This window comes from Hemicordylus capensis, chromosome 1, assembly GCF_027244095.1.
Source record: "Hemicordylus capensis ecotype Gifberg chromosome 1, rHemCap1.1.pri, whole genome shotgun sequence".
Lineage (NCBI taxonomy): Eukaryota > Metazoa > Chordata > Lepidosauria > Squamata > Cordylidae > Hemicordylus > Hemicordylus capensis.
In genome coordinates this window covers 16772850-16795429 of record NC_069657.1, presented here as the reverse complement: position 1 = coordinate 16795429, position 22580 = coordinate 16772850, and the positions used below count along the sequence as shown (strand labels likewise).

The window sequence follows — 22580 nt, the reverse complement described above, 5'->3', positions numbered from 1 at the left end:
TCTTAATTTCTGATATTGTTCTATACAAGTAATAATAGTAGTTCAATCTTAACACATTATTAAGTGTGCATTAAAAAAATGTAGGTCTGTCATACTGAAAGACAGTTATCTGGCTAATCATATTCAAGAAATATTCTCTCACCAAGATTTATGACACCACTAGAGATATGCTGCAGCTTCCACAGAAAGTGGGTAAAAAGTAAACCAAATAAGTACGAGACTAGAACACAACACATACCAGCAAAGTTAGGCTCCTAGATAAAGTGTAAGTCTGCAGTAAGTTGTTATTAGTTGTCTAGAAATACTTCTTTCAACACCAAGGCAAGTAGTAATAGCATGGTATCTTGTGGCATCCACACACTGGAATGGAGTACAGTTTGTAGGTGTGCGGGTGCATGCGGTGAGCAGGAAATAGTACAAGCTACTGCTCAACAGCAAGAATATTCCAAGGAACGCTGGGGTTCCTCAGAAGCTGGGTTAGAGGATCCTCAACAAGGTGGTCAGAGAAAGTGGACAACTGCTGCCTTTGGTTTGCAAGCTGCAACCATAGGCGAGTGTTAGTTATGGTCTAGAGCAGGGATTCTCAACGTTGGGTCCCCAGATGTTCTTGGACTTCAACTCCCAGAATCCCCAACCAAAGGCCATTGGGGTTGGGGATTATGGGAGCTGAAGTCCAATAACATCTGGGGACCCAACGTTGAGAATCCCTGGTCTAGAGAAGAACTTCTCACACTTGGGTCACCAGGTGTTGGACAATCCCCATTATAATATAAATGTAACAACAACATCTGGGGACCCAACATCGAGAATCCCTGCTCTAGAGCATAAATTACAGCACAGGACAGCAAGACAAAATTGGCTTCCTTAGCTTCCCATTTGAACTAAGAATGCACTTCAGAATGCAGAGGTGTTGCAACCATAGTGGTTCCTTGACAGAGATGTGGAAAGGGTTCCCTCAGGGTACAAAATTTGAAAGCCATTACTGTAGAGAAGTAAGAGATCTTCACATTTCTGAAGGAAAGGTTTATTTCAAAAGCAAGACAAGACTACAAAAGCATGCTAGGGCACTGCTGAAAAGGGTTTGAGAGTCAGGCAAGTATGCAGTTATTGTTTCGCCCTGCCCCAGGCTAAGCAAGTGCTCCAGCTTTCAAATGGTATAGTGGCAAGGGCCCAGCCTCTCGAGCAAAGTGCAACTTTTTAGAGTTAACAACTTCTATAGATCTGAGGAGTTTAGTGGGATGTTTACTTAGAAGCAAGCCCCACTTTGTCCAATGGAGCTTACTAATTAATATACTTGTTAGGGAATATCTAGTGATCAAGGCTGCAATCTTAATGTGACAACAAGCCTAACAGATGCACATCTGCCCTATTCTTTTCCCAACAGCACACTGTCTTGATTTAATTAGAAAATGCAGAATTGTACTCTTGCAACATCCACACTATCCACACTTATCTGCTTCCTTTTGTGCAACAAGATCCTAAATCACCTTCTAATCTAATATGGTTAGATTTCCCCTTTGCTGTTACCACGAAATCAGCCACAAATCAGGTGTTACTTTAACCCAGCTCTGCTGAAAGCTTGTCAAAAAGACTGTCACAAAAGAATGGAAGAAGCTAGCATAGTTCACACCCATTCGTGCCAGAACTGTAATTAATACAAGAAGTCATGCCTTTTTGCTTTTATGCTCAGCACTGTGGCTCCTACTGAACAAGGTCTCTGTCAGCATTTTTTTCCACCATACCTGAGTAACTGACCATTTCCCATCCCATAATCCTAGCAGGAAGCTAGTGTAAAATTGCGAGACATCATCATACCCATTTATAACCAGAAGCATGAAAGCAAGATGCTGTACATCCGTTTCTATAGAAGAACTAGCTTGCATCCTATTTGAATCAGGGTGGAATCAGAGATGCAGGTTTTGGGTGGTATATAAATATGTTAAAAAAATAGAAATATGCTCCTCACTACCATATAGAACTCAGGGGAACCCATTTCAATGCTGCCCCTTTGGGTCATACAATTTTGTTTCAGCCAGCTTCCTTTCTTTACTTACAGGCACTTTTATCACAGCATACCTTATTTCTTCCTGTTCTCTTTCTTTAACACACACCAGTGTTCCCTCCAAGGCACGTGTGTGCACTCACAAGGTGGGGTTTTTTTTTGTTTTTTTTAATGTCCGCTCAGTCAGTTTTAGATCCAGGAAAAATCAAGTTTTGAATCAGGAAGGCCCCACTCTGAATGCATGTGAGTACATACTGCCTTGATACTGCTGCCCAGAACAAAACTAATTCTGCACACAGATGAAAAAAAATTAGAGAGAACACTAGCACACACAACGCTGTATTTTATTCTAAAGAGAAGCTATATTACAGAGTTGGACAATCCTTATTCTGCCAAAAGACCAACACATGCAACTGCAGTCTCTTAACAGTACTACTTTGCTACCAACTGTGTCCATAGAGGCATAAAGGGGCTGAGAAATAAGTGGATATTTTTCAATCATGCAAGGTGCTGTACGCTTCATCAGCTGCATGCTGCCCAGGACTATTACATACATGGTGTTTGGAATAGACATCCCTTACAGTCTACACATTCCTGCCAGACTGTGATTGAAGGGGCACTTATTTTATATCCACCAGCCCAAATTAATTCCTCAACCTTGTAGAAAAGATGTCGGCAGTTTAATGGCCAAAGGCAGCCAAAGCTCAAAGTGATTTGGAACAAAGTAAGACTGCCTCTTAAATCCTGACAGTTAAGACAGCTGCTGAACTCACAAGGGGTGGCTTTCCATTGATAGATCTTTGCCAAGGAAGAAGGCGGACATTTTTCCATGTCTAGTTTTGTGTACTATAGCTCAGGGGTTCAGGTCAGTGGAGACAGAGGCATCCACTTTTCATACAGGTTCCTGCAGGGTAGGGAAATACCTTGAGGGCTGCTGCCAGTCAGTATAATAAGCTAGATAAAAGAGAGATCTGACCACTTCCTATGCAAGACTGCTCAGTCACTACTTAGATTTGACATGGGGGCCTAGTCAATGCAGAAGCCATCTCTTTAGCTCACCCCGCAAAGCCCTTTTGCCCCAGGGAAGAAGATTCATGTGCCATTCACTCTGCATATGCCCAGGCACTATTTCTATCTCACGAGGGCTAAATCCTCATATATAAGCTAAAGTACAAGGACCATCAGCTTTGACTGATGCTATTGCAAAAAAGCACACACCCCTCAATGTTTTTCATGTATGCCCTGCTAAGTGAGCAAAGAGGGCACCCTTTAAAAGTAGTGATTCTCTTTACTGAGCAGGGGGAGAGAAACTGGCCCTATCCAGCCCCAGCACAACATTCATAGGAACATAGGAAGTTGCCATATACAGAGTCAGACCATCGGCCTATCTAGCTCAGTACTATCTCCAGACTGGGATCCCTCCAGTGGCTGTTGCTGTTGTGTCTCTCGTGATTCTTTTTAGATTGTGAGCCCTTTGGGGGCAGGGATCCACCTTTATTTTTATTTCTCTATGTAAACCGCTTTAGGAACTTTTGTTGAAAAGCAGTAGATAAATATCTGTTGTTGGAAAGGTAAAGTGTGCCGTCGCCGAGTCGGCGTTGACTCCTGGTAAAGTGTGCTGTCATCACGTCGACTCCTGGCGCCCACAGAGCTCTGTGGTTGTCTTTGGTACAATACAGGAGGGGTTGACCATTGCCTCCTCCCGCACAGTGTGAGATGATGCCTTTCAGCATCTTTCCTATATCGCTGCTGTCTGATATAGGTGTTTCCCATAGTCTGGGGGAACATACCAGCGAGGGGATTCGAACCAGCAACCTCTTGCTGCCTAGGCAAGTTACTTCCCCACTGTGCCACATCCAGCCTTTAAGCCTCCAGGATTGCTTCCAAAAGCTGTGGGTGAATATTGACACGGACATTAGCACCATTACGTTCCGATTTTGCAGGGGTCTGACTCTATAGCCAGTGTGTGGAAAGCTAGGGAAGAGAGCTGGTCTTGTGGTAGCAAGCATGACTGTGTGATTGTGTGAACTGCCTTAATGTCTGGATGGGACTGAAATGTTAGATACATGAGATGAGAGAGGAGAGCTGGTCTTGTGGTAGTGAGCATGACTTGTCCCCTTCACTAAGCAGGGTCCACCCTGGTTGCATATGAATGGGAGACTTGATGTGTGAGCACTGCAAGATATTCCCCTCAGCGGATGGAGCCGCTCTGGGAAGAGCAGAAGGTTTCAAGTTCCCTCCCTGGCAGCATCTCCATGATAGGGCTGAGAGAGATCCCTGCCTGCAGCCATGGAGAAGCCCCTGCCAATCTGGGTAGACAATACTGAGCTAGATAGACCACGGGTCTGACTCAGTATATGGCAGCTTCCTATGTTCCTATGAAAGACTACTCCTTTCCTTCTGATGGCGACCTGGAGCCTGGGGCCAACCCCAGCCCTGAAGGGGCGGCCGGGCTAGTCCCAAGGAGCACAACCCAACAAAAGCAAGAGAGAATGTGAAGGCAGGGGGTCTGTGGGCACGCCCTACTGAAGGGCACGGTGGCCGAGCCTCGCCTGCCTCCCTGCTCCCCACGCGGCGGCGCTTCCAACGGTCGCTGGCGAGGCGCGCGCCAGGCGGCTGAGCCCTTCCCGCCACGCCTCCTCCCTCCCTCCCCGCCAGGTCTGGTCCCAGGAGCCAAGTCGCTCGCGCCCTTCGCGAGCCGCAGCACGCGCCCCGCACTTCCCCGACCGCTCCGGGCTAAGAAGCAGCTGCTTGCATCCCAGGCAGCAGCGGGGGCAGGAGCCGACGCCTCTTTCCACGCCCCGCCGGCACACCGCTCGCTCCCCGCCCAACCGCTCCCCCACCGCACACCCGGACGCCTTTATACACGTTACATTACGATCGGAAGGAGCCCTACGACACGCGCAAAGCTAGCCGCACGCGCCCCCTGCTGGCAAGCCACTCTTTGCCAATGAAAACTGACGCCCCATTAAGGGGGAAAGAACACACCCATCCAGAATAGAATAAGGAGTTGGCGGCAGCACCTTCCGCCAGCCACACGGGGTGGGGTGCGGTGCGGGGATGGAGCCAAGTTGGTGCAAGCCACAACTACCTTCTCATCTACGCCGCCCTGCAGAAGAGAGCAGGCTTTGCACAGGCTGGGCGGCTGCTCACACCTGGATCCTGCAAAGGGCAGAGGCGGCTGTCACGCAACAGATTTCCTCCTCTACCCACTCCCCCCGCCCCAGCTGCTCCCTTACAGCGACACGCCTCTATAAGGAGATGCGCCTGGGTGTGCCGTTTTTTCCATTTAGGTAAGACAAAAAACGCACCTCTCTTCCCCCCCCCCCAAAAAAAACCCCATCACCCTACCACACAGACTACGCTTTTAGGAGTTTATTATTATCCGCTCCATTCCACCAGTGGAGGAACACAGAGACGCGGATTCTCTCTCCGGCGCAACACACAGACACTTTGCACGAGCTTCCTTCCATACGCCCACCCATCCCAAGCCACAAAGCGCGCTTCTGGAGCCCTTGCTGCTAGGAAGCCCTTCTCTGCAAAGCCACAACGATCGTCTCCAGCCGGGACTCGCCGTCCCCCCCACCTTCCGCAAGAAGGAAAGCGAGCGGAGACAGACACTTTTATCCAGCGTGCGGCAGGCACAAGGAGCGGAAGACCCCCGCCACCTCCAGTTACGGAGCTGCAGTTCCCCACGGAAGAAAGGTCAGCAGCCCCTCTCAACAAGATTCTCTCCCCACCCTCGCCGCCAACACGTTGCCACGGATCAACACAACTGCACGCGACGCAAATGCACACGCGCAAAGCCATTTTGCTTGGGGGGGGGGCGGGGAAGCGCTCTAACAATAACAACAAAAAAGTTGACCTACCGGCCATGCAAATTGAAACGGCATGGCAATCCGTCCCATGTCGCCTTTTTTACTCTGATGAAAATTGCGGTTGTTGAGATAAAAAGTATTTCCACCGAGAACTGGCGTAGATCCGGAGCCGTAGATGCATGTTCCAATGGGCGTGATTATGGCCTGATATTCCTTTAAGCAGACTTTCACGTAAGTATCACACTCGTCCCGGGGACAGTCCAGGTTCTGGGGGGTTTTCATGCCATCACAACATGCCCCATTCAACAATTCGCCGTTTACATTCTTCACGGAGTTAATCTGCAGCTCGAAATAGCCCGTGGACTGGGACACCTAAAAATAAGAAGCGAAAAGGGGAGACCTCATTACTACAGTGGTGCCTTGGGAAGAAAAGTGCACGGAGATTTACAAGGCAGCCAGGCAACTCTAGAGTTTCCCTCGGCAAAGCCTTCCAGTAAAAACTATTAAAACTATACGTGCTATTAAAAGACAGATCGAGGCGGGCAGAGAGCGGTGCCGCAGTTCCAGCCAGCCGCGGCAAATACGGAGGCTTGGGAAGCGTTGCAACGCGCACCGCTCCATTTGCAAACTGAAATAAGCACTTTGAAATACAAATCCCTACGAGACTCTCAACCCTGAAGAGCGATCAGGAGAGATGCAAGCCGCTTTCCTTTGAAGCGTTCCGGGGGAATCCGAGAAGAAAATCGGGGTGTGGAGGGCGGGTATGTTTTATGCAACACGCAATGCAAGTTTGAGCTGTGTTCTTCCAAAGCAAATATACCCATTGGAAGCAACGCGTTGGAAAAAGCAAGCAGGCTCGAGATACACATCAGAAAAGCCAATTCTCCCTCCCGCCCCCCTCCGCGAGATCGGGGCTTTAAGTTTCACAAAGGGAACCTGACTCGATCGCCTCTGTTTAGGAAATGCAAGGTATTCCCAGCCCCCCCAGCCATAAAGGAAGGGCAGAGGCATTGCAACAAGGAATCCTCCCCCCCCCACTCCGCCTTTGCAAAAAACCAGGTATGGAAGATCAAAATGCAGCTTTATTACCTGCACATAGAAAGTTAGGAGCTGCCACAGCCTAAGCGCCGCAGCGAGGAGAGCCCAGTGCCGCCTGCCAGAATCCAGCATGCCTGCTGCTCCGAGCCGAACGCCGTGGGATCAGAGACAGGCGAGGATTCGACAAGCCATCGACCGGCCGCTGCACGGAGCATCGGCGGCGGGAAGGGCGGGAGGGCTTTCGCCGAGTGCAGCCTGGAAGCTCCGGAGCAGCCCTCGGTCACCCAAGCGCTTATTCCAACAGCCCTGGGCTGGCGGAGGCAGCGCAGGCGCTCGATCCGCCTCGGAGAGCTCCCGCGACGGCCAAGAGGAATGCGCCCCTCACCGCTCTCCCTTGCAACTCCGTCGCTCGCTCCTCTGTGCGCCTCTGCTGCGCGAACACCCAACAAGTAGGTGCCAGAGTGACAGCTTCATTACCCATTAGTCAGCAGCGCCTCTGCCTTCATATTAATGAGGGGGCAGGCCCACAGCCGCAGCGGGCGGGTGTGGCCACGCGGCTCCTTAAAGGGCTGGGCGATCGGCCGCCAAGCTGAATGCAGAAAGGGGGACGGGAGGGGGCTGGGGAGCAAAGCAAAGCGCCCGAGCGTGCGCGGTTTTTAATAAGCCATTGGCGGCGCTTCTACCCGAGAACCAGCCATTCGCCTCCCGCCTGGCGAGGGCCCTGCGGCGAGTTGTTGCGCAATCAACCTGTTGCGCGTGGGCAAGGCCCTACCCGGCACGTGCGGAGCCATCGGGAGGGAGGGCGTATGCGTTCTTGCACGCCTAGCGGTTGTTCCTACCGCGAATAAACAAGGAAACACACATTCCTAACGTTTCTAGTGCAGGTATTGCGTTCTGTGGTTTGGATAGTCATTTCCAGTGATCTTTGCGCAAATGCGCCTTCAATCTTCAGTCTGTTTACTCCAATGTAAATTCAACTGAGTCCCATAGGGCTCCCTCCAAAGCAGTGGCAGCTGGTGGTTTGGGTGTGTTGTGTGTGCCCCCTAGGCAGGACAGGTGATGGATGGAGCCACAGGTAGTGAGAGGTGGAGCCAATCGTGGGTAGCTGTGGAGGTGGAGCCCGGCGTAGGCAGGAGCCTTAGCAAAGTGTAGATTCATAGCTAGCCACCAATTTGTATTTTGGGATCAAAATACAAACACGCACAAGCACACAAATCTCAATGGCTCATCAGCCGAGATACAGAAAAATATGGAAAACAGTTGCTTGCTAGTGCTGAACAGGACTATAGTAGTGTGTAGATTTATATCTAACAGGGCAGGATCAAAACACAAGCACACACATACAGGGAAGGAACTGTACAAGCCACAAGTAAAGCACAGAGACCAGCCACAAAAGGCTGCTTCTATGGAGAGAATGCATTCAGACCAGCTGTCTGCCTGATTATTTCAAAAATGAATACTACCAATGAAGAAGAAGAGGAAGGGGGTGGAAAACTCTGAGCCAGAGTGGTACAGTGGTCTAGACTGGGGAAATCAAAGTTCAAATCTCCGTTCAGCAACTCACTGGGTGACTCTGGATGGAACACTCACTTATCTCTCAGCATAATCTTCCTCATAGGATTGTCGGAAGGATAAATGTAACCATGTGCACCACTCTGGGCTTCTTCGAGGAAGCACAGGCTAGACATGTAAAAGTAAATAAATCTATAGAAGCCACAGGTGACGCAGAGACCAGCTACAAAAGTGGAGATCAAATGCATTCTGAAGTTACAAGGACAGCTCTGCCTGCCTATTTCAAAAATGCATACATACATAATAGAAACATCAGAGGTGCTCTCACCCTTGGATTTCTGGGCCGAAGTCCAGGGCCCCCACACCCCCTGGGGGCCCCCAGGTCCTCTTTCGTCTGTCCCAGGTGGTATGGTCACTGTGCCAGTCAGTGGAGCCCAACTACAACCTGAGTTGGGCGGCCAGCCATAACCTCTGCTTTAGAGAAGGGGGGAGTAGGGAAAGAAATATGTGGGCTGGGAATATGTTGATTTGCATGTTGAAATGTTTCTGCTAATGCATATTTGCATAAATATGCCTGTTTAATATGCTTACATTCTTGTGAAATCAGTTGCTGTTTTTGCCCTCAAGAACCCACGTGTTAAAAATATTGTTTGTGTCACGGTGTGTGTCTGTTGGGGAGGGGGGGAGAGGATGCTTAACTTGCAGCGGGGTGGGGAGGGGCATTCCAAAGGCCTTAGGACCAGGCTTCAAAATTACCTAGATGTACCCCTGAGAAACACTGCAGCATTTTCAATAGAAACACAGGAAGCTGCCACATAGTGAGTCAGAGTATTGGCCCATCTAGCTCAATATTGTCTACACAGACTGGCAGCAGCTTCTCCAAGGTTGCCGCCCAGAGTCTCTCTCAGCCCTATCTGGAGATGTCAGGGAGGGAACTTGGAACCTTCTGCATGCAAGCATGCAGGTACTCTGCCCAGAGTGGCCCCATCCCCTGAGGGGAATATCTTACAGTGCTCACATGTGACCTCCCATTCTAATGCAAATCAGGGTAGACCCAGCTTAACAAAGGGGACAATTCAGCTGTGGTGGCGCAGCGGGGAAGCAGCTTTTCTAGGGAGCAGGAGGCTGTTAGTTCAAATCCCTGCCAGCGTGCTTCCCAGACTGTGCCTAGTAAATATATATTTGTGTAGTCACCTATATCGGGCAGCAGCTATATAGGAAGGTGCTGGAGGCAGATGCTCACTTCAGTGACAACGGCAAGGCATCATCTCATACTGTGCGGGAGAAAGGCAATGGTAAACCACTCCTGTAGTCTACGAAGAAAACCACATGGCTCTGTAGTCGTCAGGAGTCGACACCAACTCAACAGCACCACAAGACCAGCTCTCCTTCTTGGATCCAATGATGTTTGCTGCAGCTATGAACCATCTCCTGTAACTTAGAGAACACCATGGCAAGCAAAGATCAGATCAGAGAGCAAGGGAGAGAAAGCAGAGGTTGCTTTCCTCCCCACCAAACAAACACAAAAAAGCTAGCAAAAAATCAGACTTACCAACAGCCAGCCAGCATTCCTACTCTCTTGCCACAATGGTTATGGGATTATTCTGAGTAGCTAAAAGAAAAAGACTTCCCCATCCTCTGGGCACTCTGATTGGTTGCCTGAGGAGTCAATCAGCCTAGTCCCTCTCTGATTTATAGGGCAGTCCTAGAACCGCCCACTTCGCCAAAACAAAAGTGAGCATTCTTATTGGCTCCTGCCAATATTACAATTTTTAAAAGATCTGGAGCTTTTCATTTGTTCTTTGCCACATCACAACTCTTAAAGCAGCAGCAGGCTGCAGGCAAGAGCAGCAGGGAACAACAGAGGGAGGCACTAGGCACAAGGCACACAAAATGGAGGCAGAGACAACATGGCTGACTGACTGCAGGGGCGGAGCCACCATTGAGCAGACGAGTTGAAAGAAACATGGCCGTGCCAGCCCTACGGAGTTCATTCCCAGCCAGTGTTGGCTGACCGGGTGCATTCATTTTATTTCCCTTTCTCTTCCTCACTGGAGGGGAAGGAAGGGAAATAAATGCACCCAGCTTGCAAACGCGGGCTGGGAACGAGCTCTGGAGGGCTCGCACGACCCTCTGGAGACCAGTCCATGCCCCTTTGCGTGTGACATCATACTCACATGAGCGTGGCCCGGTCTCCGCCCTCAAGAACTCATTCCCAGCCAGGGGAATGTATTTATTTCCCTTTCTCTCCGCTGGCTGGGAATGTGCTCCAGAGGGCTTGCACGGGCCCTCCGGCAATTGGGCCACACCCACATGCTTGTGACGTCAAGCGCAAGGGACGTCACTGGTGCACGTGGCATGTGCATGGTGGGGCTGCTGGGGACAGGGCAGAACCTTGGCCTCCGTTCCCTGGCTCCGCCACTGGCACTTTGCTCAGAGATAAGATCCACCCCTGTTCCAAAATGTGCTTAGGACTGACGCCTGAGCTTATCCATACATCCATGTGTAACCCCCTCCTCCTAAGGAGCTGTTCAAGCTTCAAGCTTACTGGACCCTCTGGACCCACGGCTGCCCAATTCCCTAAACCAACTTTTCGAAATGAATACAGTAACAAATACAATATGATTGGAATTATAAATATTTTATTTTCATAAATCAGAACACAATTTTAAACCAGATTAAATTTATAACATAAACAGTAATCTTGCTGCCATTGTATCATAGTCCTTAATTATACAAAAGTCTAATAAGAAAATAGTTCTTTTTAGCACCCTTAAGGATGCACATATAGCAATGTCCATTGATTGATTGATTAAGTGCCATCAAGTTGGTGTTGACTCTTAGCGACCACATAGATAGATTCTCCCCAGGATGATCTGTCTTCAACTTGGCCTTTAAGGGCTCTCAGTGGTGCATTCATTGCTGTCGTAATCGAGTCCATCCACCTTGCTGCTGGTCGGCCTCTTCTTCTCTTTCCTTCAACTTTTCCCAGCCTTATGGGCTTCTCAAGGGAGCTGAGTCTTCACATAATGTGTCCGAAGTAGGATAGTTTGAGCCTGGTCATTTGTGCCTCAAATGAAAATTCTGGATTGATTTGTTCTATGATCCATTGGTTTGTTTTCCTGGCTGTCCTCAAAAGTCTTCTCCAGCACCAAAATTCAAAAGCATCAATGCTTTTTCTATCTTGCTTCTTCAAAGTCCAGCTTTCGCATCCATAGAGTGTCACGAGAAAAACCATTGTCTAAACGATTCTAATATTTGTAGGTATAGACACATCATGGTATCTTTTCCAAAGCCTTCATTGCAACCCTACCAAATGCTAGTCTGCAGTGTATTTCTTGACTGCTGGATACTTTACTGTTGGTGATCGATCCTAAAAGGAAGAAGCTATCCACCACTTCAATGTCTTCATTATCAGTTCTGAGGCTAGTTGCTGTACCCATTGTCATTAGTTTAGTCTTCTTTACATTTAGTTGTAGTCCCGTTTTTTTCACTGTCCATACCACATACATATGCAGTGTGTGTGTGTGTGTGTGTGTGTGTGAGAGAGAGAGAGAGAGAGAGAGAGAGAGAGAGAGAGAGAGAGAGAGAGAGAGAGTCAGTCGTCTTGCCCTTGGCCAAGATCATGTAGTGAATGCAATTTGCTTGAAGGGTAATGAAGATACCACTTAATTAAAGTCCCTATAACAAATAGAGAGAGGACCATAAAATGAAATATTTGCAGGCCTCCTTCTGCATCTGCTCTGGGGTAACTCCTTTGCTTGTTTCTGTAACAAGCCCCCAGAAGCTTCTGAAGACCCTACAGAGCATGTTCCACTTATTAAGGAAAGTGGGAGGGAAACTCATTAGACCCTCTAACTGCCAGATTAAGAATGGGTTTTCTGTCTTTATTCCCCACCATTATTGTTAATAAGGCTGGTAGTAACTGTATGGATTTACATTCTTCCCTACTGAATTGATGTCACCTCTGACATCCTGCTATATATATATTCATTATAATAGACCTAGTTGGGGTACCTGCTCTGGGGCTAATGTAAACCATTGAGATCCTCTATACACTGTGGAACTGAGACAAACTGTGAGAGGTTATGCACATAATCTTGAAACCTCCTGGGTATGTGTCTTTGTCTTTTGAGACCAAGAGGCAGATTTTCCATTGCATCTTCTTGAAATGACATCTTAGCTTGCTCCTCATCATTCTCAGTCACTGACAATTCAACAAGTGATTCATTCTCCATTAAAATACTGCTATTTTCTGTTGACTGACATCCCTCTTTTAAGGGAGCGAGTCTAGCTTCCTTGGGTTCAAACTCAGAAGTGTCAAGATTTAATTCTGTGAACCCTAGCGTTCTGTCTTCAGTTGTATCAAATATATCGGCATCTGCCAAGTCATATTCCGAATAATGATCTTGTTGAGATTCCTCTTATCTGTGGTAGAGATGAAGCCACATGGATGCAGTAGATCACAATATAATGTCTTTTCAGGTCCTTCATCATCTTCAGGTTTCACAACATAAACTGGAAGATCTGGCATTAGTCGAATGACAACATACACTTGTTTCTCTCATCTGTCTGCTAATTTATGTTTGTCTCTTAGTTGAGATTGCGGACCAAAACTCTGTCACTTTCAATTCTGTGAGACAATTAGATTTTTGCATCCCATCATTTGTTCTTGGCCTTCTGATTCTTCTCAGATTCTTTTCTTGCCAATTCATAAGTATGCTTTAGCCTTCTTTTTAAATCTATCACATATTGACTATTGTAATGCACTCTACATGGGGCTGCTTTTGTACGTAGTTCGGAAACTTCAGTTAGTTCAAAATGCAGCAGCCACATTGGTCTCTGGGGCAACCCGGAGAGACCATATTATGCCTGTTTTGAAACAGTTGCACTGTTTCTGGGTGAAATACAAAGTGCTGGTTATTACCTTTAAAGCCCTGAACAGCTTAGGTCCAGAACTTGTTGTAACCTGGTTTTCCAGGGTTTTTAAACTGTTTTGAATGTTTTAACTGTTAATAGTTCTATGGTGTTTTATAGTCTTTGTTTTTAACTGTTAATCGATTTTAATTCGGATTTTCTTAATGAAAGGCGAGGCATAAATCTAACAATAAACAATAAACAAAATTGTTTTGTTTTAATGTAAACTGCCCTGAGCCATTTTTGGAAGAGTGGTATAAAAATAGAATAATAAATAAATAAATAAATAAATAAATAAATAAATAAACAAACAAACAAACAAACAAACAAACAATAATGATAATATTGCTGATGAGTTACTCTATCACTTTAAAAAAACCTGAATTCCAAAATATAAATCAATAGGCAACAACGTTGCCTGCCAAATATTAAAAAATAGGGAGACTTCCTATCCCCTGCTAACCGAGCAGAGGCACCTTTTAAAAGTGATGATTCTTTTCATTTAACAGCGGGAGAGCAACCTATCCACCCCCAACACAGCATCCTTCCAGTGGCTGTTGCTGGTGTCTATCTATCTATCTATCTATCTATCTATCTATCTATCTATCTATCTTGAGCCTTTGGGGTGCAGGAAACTATTTTATTTCTTTATTTGTTTCTGTGTAAACCACTTTGGTAACTTTTGTTGAAAAGCGGTATATAAATATTCATTGTATTCGTTGTGTCATTTTGGGTACAGTTGTACACATGAACTAATGGTTGTCAGGAAATCCCTGACACAGAGCAGTTACTATGTGGCAAAGTTCAGAAAATCAGTTCAGATTCAAAGTTAGCTCCTTGATCACTATGGATCCTCTTTGGAAAACCATAATGACCCAGAACATTCTCCCATAAAGTAGTGGCAACGATCTTGTCTGTTTGATCCTTAGTAGGGCATATCCAGTAAAGTAATTGGTGATGACTAAAATATTCCTGGTGTCACGATCATTGGGCTCTAGCACCAAGAAATCTATGCACACGAGTTCCATGGGCATATAAACCTTTATGTTCACCAAAGACGCTGCCTTTTCAGTGGGTGCTTGCTTTTTGATGCACCTTTCACAGGTTCACTAGAGAGGAGAGCTGGTCTGGTGGTAGCAAGCATGACTTGTCCTCTTAGCTAAGCAGGTTCTGCCCTGGTTGCATATGAATGGGAGACTAGAAATGTGAGCACTGTAAGATATTCCCCTCGGGATGGAGCCGCTCTGTGAAGAGCAGAGTTCCAAGTTCCCTCCCTGCCTTCTCCAAGAGAGGGCTGAGAGAGATTCCTGCCTGCAACCTTGGAGAAGCCACTGCCAGTCTGTGAAGACAAGACTGAGCTAGATAGACCAATGGTCTGACCAGGGGCGTATCTAGGGTAGGGCAGGCAGGGCACGTGCCCCGGGCGCCACTTGAAGGGGGCGCCATTTTGTAAAATTAAAAAAAAATTAAAAAATGGCTGCTGAAAACAAAATGGCCACCGTGCATGCTCAAATGGCCTCTATGAGGCCCTAGGTCATGCCAGGCCTTGCAGAGGCCATCTGAGCATGCGCGTTGGCCATTTTGTTTTCAGTGGCCATTTTTTTTTTAAAAAGATTATTTTTTAAAATGGCCACTGCACATGCTCAAATGGTACCTGCGAGGCCCTAGAGGCCAGCTGGGTCAGGGGAAACCTTTGCAAAAAAAAACAAACCCTAGCCTTTAGGAAGCCCCCCAAAGGGGCTACAGGTAAAAATAAAATAAAAAATAATAATATAAGACACTGTACACATATTCAGATTGGCACTATGTACAGAGAATCAGGGCTTGTGAATACTGAGCTGACGCTTATGAGCTAGGATTGTATTCATTTGCTCTTAATTTGCTTCTTGTGATAAGTGAGTTAAATGTGATGTCTTAATAATATGGCTATTAATGGTGAGTTTGTCTTTGAATCAGTGTGAAATCCTTAATATTAAGGCCGACTGGGAGTTTCTTGCTCTCTTTCTCTCATTTTAACTGTCTTTCTGAAATACTAGAATATATTTCAAGCAGTGACACAGTTTACTCTGCATATCCTTTAATTATTTTCAGAGTATCTGGCAAAAGTCAAATTTTAAAACTTATGAAATAGTGATGCTACAATGCATAGTAGGGAATTAGACAGGCACTTCTGTTTAGTTTTCCAAGTACACCTCCACATAGTATTTGAGTATTTCATGAGCCCCAGCGAACTGAAATTTGTAGTTTTCCAGCATTTTTTGGTCTTGCTAAGTCCACTGCTAAATAGTTTTTGAAATATTAAAAGATTAACGAACCTGACTTGTATTTTTCAGCTGATATTATGGTAAAGTTATCTGAAAGATGGGTGTCAGATGCTTGGACGGGGGGGGGGCAATTTCAGTGTTTGCCCTAGGTGCTATTTTCCCTAGATACGCCTCTGGGTCTGATTCAGTATATGGCAGCTTCCTATGTTCCTATGTTCTGCACTTGCGCTCAACGTCTGCTGCCATTCTAGGCCAACAGAAGTGATCTTGAGCCAAGGCTAATGTTCTTTTCATGCCTAAGTGTCCAACTTCATCATGGATGCCTTGCAGTGCATGATACCTGTGAGCATGTGGGAGCACTAGCTGGCCAATCACCTCTTCTCTCCGCTGCACCATTGACAGAGAACTCCTTGAAGCAGTTGTAGACTGTTCCATTCTCTCAACAGTAACTGAGCTTCTCGTGCTTCCTTTTTTCGGCTCCCCAACTGGGCCTTTCCCTTCCCTCTTTCAGCTGGATTACTCTGGCCAGAAACGTATCCTTCCTCTGTATTTCTCTCCAATCCCGAGGGCAGAGGCCAGGCATAGTTGTAGTTCCAGGCCAGTCATGGTCCTCTGGCATGGCACTATCTGTCAGGGAAGGCCTGATACTATTTTTTGGCAGCCTCTATAGCTTGGCCTGGGATCTTGGGGGCTGAGCGAGCTCCTTGTGCAATGAACAGCAGGAAAAAGGAATGAACAGCAGAGGAGCAGGGGCAAAATCGGCTGCTAACTGAGCAAAGAGGCACCTTTTAAAAGTGACGATTCTCTATATTGAGCAGGGGGAGAGCAACAGGCTCTATCTGTCCCCAGCCCAGCATCCCTCCAGTGCCTGTTGCTGGTGTCTATTTTATGTTTCTTTTTCAGATTATGAGCCCTTTGGGGACAGGGAGCCGTGTGTGTGTGTGTGTGTGTGTGTGTGTGTGTGTGTGTGTAAATCGTTTTGGGAACTTTTGTTGAAAAGTAGTATACAGTTGTCCCTCACCAACTGTTAATTTCCTGAAAACCCTCGCGGCTGGCGAATTCGCAGTTGGTGAGGCTTAGCAATGCATGGGAAACAGGGTTACGGGAATTGCAGTTGGAAAAGACAGAAAATGTAAGGTGAAAAAATAGAAAAACTGCCCCTGATCCCCCCAAATGATCCCCTGATCCCCAGAAATAACCCCCTGAACCGCCAAAAATCACCCAAACCCCCCAAAATTTCCCACAAACCCCCAAAATTTGCCCCAACCACCCCCCAAAATCACCCCTGACCCCAGAAATGACCCCCCAAACTGCCCAAATTTTTTAAAAATGTTGCACACTGCAACCCAAGTAGCCAACTGGATGCAATTTCCCAGTCGTGGATACTCAAATCTGCGATTGGGAAATCCACAGTCGGCAAGGGACAACTGTATAAATATTCATCATATTCGTTTTTGGATTTGTATTATCACAAGGAAATAATTCAGCCGTTGAAGAACTATCTTCATAGAGTCTCCTCCATCATCTTCCACCATAACATATGCAGAGTGCTTCTGAAACATGACAGCACAAGTAGCAGCTGACATCTCTTCCCAGGCCTCTCTTTCTGGCTTTGTTTGATTGATTAATTAAGTGCCGTCAAGTCAGTGGCGACTCTTAGCGACCACATAGATGGATTCTCTCCAGGATGATCTGTCTTCAACTTGGCCTTTAAGGTCTCTCAGTGGTGCATTCTTTGCTGTTGTGATCGAATCCATCCACCTTGCCGCTGGTCATCCTCTTCTTCTTTCCTTCAACTTTCCCCAGCATTATGGACTTCTCAAGGGAGCTGGGTCTTCGCATAATGTGTGCTAAGAATGATAGTTTGAACCTGGTCATTTGTGCCTCGCCTCGAGTGAAAATTCTGGATTAATTTGTTCTATGATCCATTTGTTTGTTTTCCTGACTGTCCATGCCATGGTATCCTCAAAAGTCTTCTCCAGCACCAAAGTTCAAAAGCGTCAATGCTTTTTCTATCTTGTTTCTTCAAAGTCCAGCTTTCGCATCCATAGAGTGTCAAGGGGAAAACCATTGTCCAAACCAGTGTTTCTCAACCTTTTTGGAGTCAAGGACCGCTAAATTCGTCATGCAGAGTTTCAAGGACTGCTACATTTTTTTGTGTGCAGTTTCTAGTCCCAGACCAGCAGTTAGCAAAGGGGTTTCAAGTTTATCTATTAGTAGAGGCGTTCACAGGTGTTCACCACTCAAATGTCCTGATGGGCCAAAACTGACCGTGACTTGGCTCATGGGGGCCGAGGTCAATTTTTAGGGTGCTGATTATTAAAATAACACTTAATCAATCAATTAAATCAAAGTGAAATTAATAAAAATGAATTTAATCAATATTTAACTTTTGAAGTTCTGGCTCAAAAGGGGGAGGGAGGAAAGGATGAGACAACATGGCTCCCTGGCACCTGAGATTTGTCCAGTCCAGATTTAACATTACCATATTTTAAAAATAGGTTGCAACCTTACACTCCATTCTTCCAATTCTGTCTTTTCTTACTCCTCATCTATCTATTTTGCATATAAACATGCAGGCAGGAACTTGTGTCAAGTTCCTGTATACATAATATCTTGCTTCTTAAATGCATAAAAATAGTAATTTAATATTGCTTTTAAAATAGTACTCTCTCTTACACACACAGTACTCCCCCTCCAGCTTTCCTCCTCTCTTCATTTGGTAATCACTGCCCTTGCTCTCCTTAGCAAATGGGACAATGCATGTTTGCTACCATAAAACCAGCTTATCAACTTAATTGATAGGAAGCTTAAAACATGACATCTCATATCATACTGGAAGTCTGTAACCAAACATCATCCCAAAAACCTCCAAGCAGTACACTCAGAACTAAAACACTCATTACCTTGAAAAGGTAATGTTATGGTAATGAACTTTACACATCAATATGGCATCCACATTAGGAAAGTAAACCACAGGGAATGGGGTGGGAGATTTAACCCTTCATACCACACATTCATATATATCCAGGTTTTCACAACTGCAATGATTTTTAGGCAGAGGTTTAAGGGAGGGGGGGAGTACTATGTACTCACACATGAGTGGGACGACTTTTAGTGGGTCTCTTCTTCATCCTTCTTTCCCTCCTTCTCTCTCCTCTATTCACCATTTCATACCTTGCTACACCCAGCCCCCACTCCATCCCCTTTCTCGTGATCTCTTTTTTCCACTGGTTTTCTCAGTTCACACACATTGCACTAGTTCTCTCTCCTGCCTGCATGTTTGCTTTTAAAAATCCCAGTTTATGTTAGCTTCATCCCCTTTTTGGTAAGTCAGTAGCTCACCCTAGCCACCCCTTTCTTCATCTCCCTCATCCCCCCTCCCCACATTTTATTTCTCAGTTCACACAGATTGTACTTGTTCTCTCCTGTATGCTTGCTTTTAAAAATCCCATTTTATTTGATCTTCATCCCCTTTTGTTGAGTCAGTACATGATCAGCCCGCCCCTCACCCCCACCCCTTTCATTCTTCTTATCTTTCCCTTCTTTTTTCATTTGATCAGCACTGTTGCTTACTTTTGTTTGTTTTCTTATCTTTTGCCTGCCCGCCTTCCTCTGTTCCTCCTCTGTAGTAGTTCAGAACAGAGTTTATGCATGCAGAAGTTCAGAACAGAGTTTATGCATGCAGCACTCCAGCCAAGCCAAGCACTCCCTCTCACTCGCCCTGCTACCTGCCTCCTGTGTTTCACCAGCTGCATACCAGTGACATCACTTGCTCTCGCTATCTCCTCTCATCAAAGAGACTGGAGAGATTAGCTGGGAGTGAGAAAAGGCTGTCTGGGACTCCGGAGGAAGACAGAGCCCTGCAGCGAAGGCTGCCTGGTTAAAGATTAGCTCCAGGGAGCTAATCTCCAGGGTGCTAAAGGACTGGCATGCTTGAAAAGGAGGGGGTGTTAAAGGACTTTCACGGACCAGCACTCAACCCCCTGGGGACCGGCAGCGGTCCGGGGACCGGCGGTTGAGAAACTGTGGTCCATTCTAATCTTTGTAGGTGTAGACACGTCATGGCATCTAAATATCCTTTCCAAGGCCTTCATTAGCTTTTGCTAAACAATCTGCAACTCGCTCCTGCAGCTTCAAATCAGGTCCATCTGAAACAGTGTCCTTGGGGCAGGCGAGAGAGCCCATCTGCATCCCCATTCAATTTACCTGCTTTGTACTTGATTGTAAAATCATAAATTGGTAATGCTGCCAACCACCTATGAGAGGCAGCATCCAATTTGGGTGTTGTAAGAACATAAGTGAAAGGATTTTTGTCAGTTGTCTCTCCAAATTTTACTCCATGCAGGTAGTCATGGAATTTCTCTGATATGGCCCGTAGAATGAAATGTTTGCAGGCCTCCTTCTGCATCTGCTCTGGGGTAACTCCTTCTTTGTTTGTTTCTGTAACAAGCTCCCAGAAGCTTCTGAACATCCTACAGAGCACGCTCCAATTTTTAGTTAAGGAAGGAGGGGATCATTGCACCCTTTATTTGCCAGATTAAGAATGGATTTTCAGTCTTTATTCCCTACCATTATTGTTAATAAGGCTGGTAGTAAGAGCATGGGTTGCACATGGTTCTGCTCATACATCCCAACACAGCCCAGAGAAAAATATATTTCTAGTCAATTTCATTGTGATTAAAATTGTGTGGCAGAGTGCACTTCAACGCAATGCATGGATTTCTCATGCATCAAAAGGGAAAAATTGGAGCACGAAGAACTTGTTGCAATCCAAATAAAGTGCAACATTTCTCCCTCTTCCGGCTGAAGTGTATCTATGCTTTCGAAGAAGACCTTGGCATAAATGATCAGAAATTAATTTACTTACTATCCAGTCAGAGCAATGTCTGAAGGGTGGCCTCATAGCACTATCAAAAATAATTTTTAATATATCCTGTTTTGCAGAGGTCAGCAGCCTGGTCCTAGGTAGTGCTGTGGACAGAACTGATTCCGGTGGTTCAGTTTGAATTTGAGCCAAATTTAAACTGACCGCCGGACTGGGAGTCAGTTCAAGTCAAACCATCCCCCGGTTCGGTCCGAGGGTCAAACCGGGCTGAACCAATTCAGAACTGGTTCGATTCTGCTTAAGGGGCACGCTTGTAAAGAGGAATCCAGCGCGGATTCCCCTTTTCAAGCAAAGGGGGGAACCATGCCTTTAAAATGCTGGTAATAGGGGGTGGCGAGAGGACACCTTACCAATGGCGGCGATGGCGGCACAGCTCATCCGGCTTTGGCACTCCAGCGCAGCCTGGTCCAGAGCTTGGAGGAGCCATGCCACCAGCGGTGGTAAGGTGCCCTCTTGCCACTCCCCACTCATTACTAGTATTTTAAAGGCAGGGTTCTCCCCTTTGCTTATAAAAGGGAATCCCCTTTACAAGCATGCCCCTCGAACCGCCGAACTAATTCCAAACCAGTTCCATTAGAACCAGGGCTGGTTCAGTTTGAACCCAGTTCGGCTTGAACCTGGACCAGCACTCCTTTTGGGGGGTCCGGTTGCAGTCCGAACCGACTCAGTTCTATTCAAACCATACATCCTTAGTCCTATGCTCTGATTACGGCCATTCTAGTTCCTGCCACTGCTGTTGCTTGTTCAGCTGGAGCTTATCCATGCTTGCTCAGAGGCAAGGCACACTAGGTTCAAATTGGGCTTACTCTCAAAAAGGGAAGAATGTGTAAGATTGCCACCATGGCCTACCTGAGCAGGAATGTACAGCAGTGAAACAGTCCCAATACAAACTCTGGTTAATGAAAAAGGTTTTTGTGTTCAAAAAGGTCAAGTTCGTTAGGTGGTCTGCAGTTTATTTCTAAATAATAACAGTGAAATTGACCAGAAATATGTTTTACTCTTGGCTCCTTTAGTGCATAAACCTAGGAGAAAGAGCACAACTACTAGAATTTGCCTACATTTTGGGCCTTCTATTTAGGGAGTTGTGGGAAGGGAATCCAACTGCTGTCAAGTTGCAGAAGGCTTCATTTTGCATCAGTTGCACATTTTTAGTTGGCCATGGCAGAACCTCTCCAAGGGAGGAGAGCTGGTCTTGTGGCAGCAAGCATGAATTGTCCCCTTTGCTAAACAAGGTCCGCCCTGGTTGCATCTGAATGGGAGACTACATGTGTGAGCGCTATGAGATATTCCCCTGAGGGGATGGGGCCACTCTGGGAAGAACAACTGCCTACTTGCATGCAGAAAGTTCCAAGTTCCCTCCCTGGCAAATCTCCAAGATAGGGCTGGGGGAGACTCCTGCCTGCAACCTTGGAGAAGCTGCTGCCAGTCTGTGTAGATAATACTGAACTAGATAGACCAATGGAATTGGTCTTCCAATGTCCCTATGTTCCTCTGACCCCAAAGACTGAGGAGAAGAGCTGGTTTTGCCATAGCAAGTATGAATTGTCCCCTTTATAAGCTGGGCCGGGTTTGCATTTTGAATGGGAGACTATATGTGTGAACACTATAAGATGCGGGCCCTAGTTCAGTGATAGCACATCTGCTTGCATGCAGAAGGTCCCAGGTTCAATCCCTGGCATCTCCAGGTAGGGCTGGGAAAGACTCCTGCCTGAAACCTCCCAAGTTCGAGAACCTCTGCCTGATCTCAGTGTGCCTTGAGTTATTACCAGTCAGGGATTCTAATGCAGAATTCTGAAAATGGTTAGCAGAGCCACGCAAAGTTCTGATCAAAGGCAGGCAGTAAAACATTCATATTTTCATATTATACAGGCGAGGAATGTGGGGGTTGAGAGATAAACAATTACCGCCAAGCAGCTGTGGCAGGGTAGGGAAGAGCTGGTCTTGTGGGTGTGGATTATTAATTTTATTCTAATTCTAATTCCAATTCTAGTTATTATTAATTAATCAAATTTGTACACCACCCCATACATTCATCTCTGGGTGGTTAACAATAGCATAAAATAAGTCAAAACATATACAAAAACTTTAAACAATTTAACAATCTTAAAATCACCCACAAATTAAAACTTTAAAATTTTAAA

The 22580-nt window shown here is 46.2% G+C and overlaps 1 protein-coding gene across 4 annotated transcripts in view; it reads right to left on the bottom strand.

Annotated features, from left to right (window-relative positions):
- The window catches only part of JAG2 (jagged canonical Notch ligand 2), a 154439-nt gene that overhangs the window by 119379 nt on the left and 12480 nt on the right, over positions 1-22580 (bottom strand). For 2 of the 4 annotated variants that reach the window (XM_053280606.1, XM_053280614.1), the window contains exons 1-2: positions 6910-7326; positions 5872-6192 (exon numbers count right to left, since the gene is read on the bottom strand). The exons of 1 other annotated variant lie outside the window; for it this stretch is intronic. In XM_053280606.1, coding sequence (XP_053136581.1) covers positions 5872-6192; positions 6910-6990 — 402 coding nt within the window. In that variant the 5' untranslated portion in view covers positions 6991-7326. Of the gene's footprint in view, positions 1-5871; positions 6193-6909; positions 7327-22580 lie in introns of those variants that run through there. One more of the 4 variants, XM_053280624.1, reaches the window with a different exon arrangement.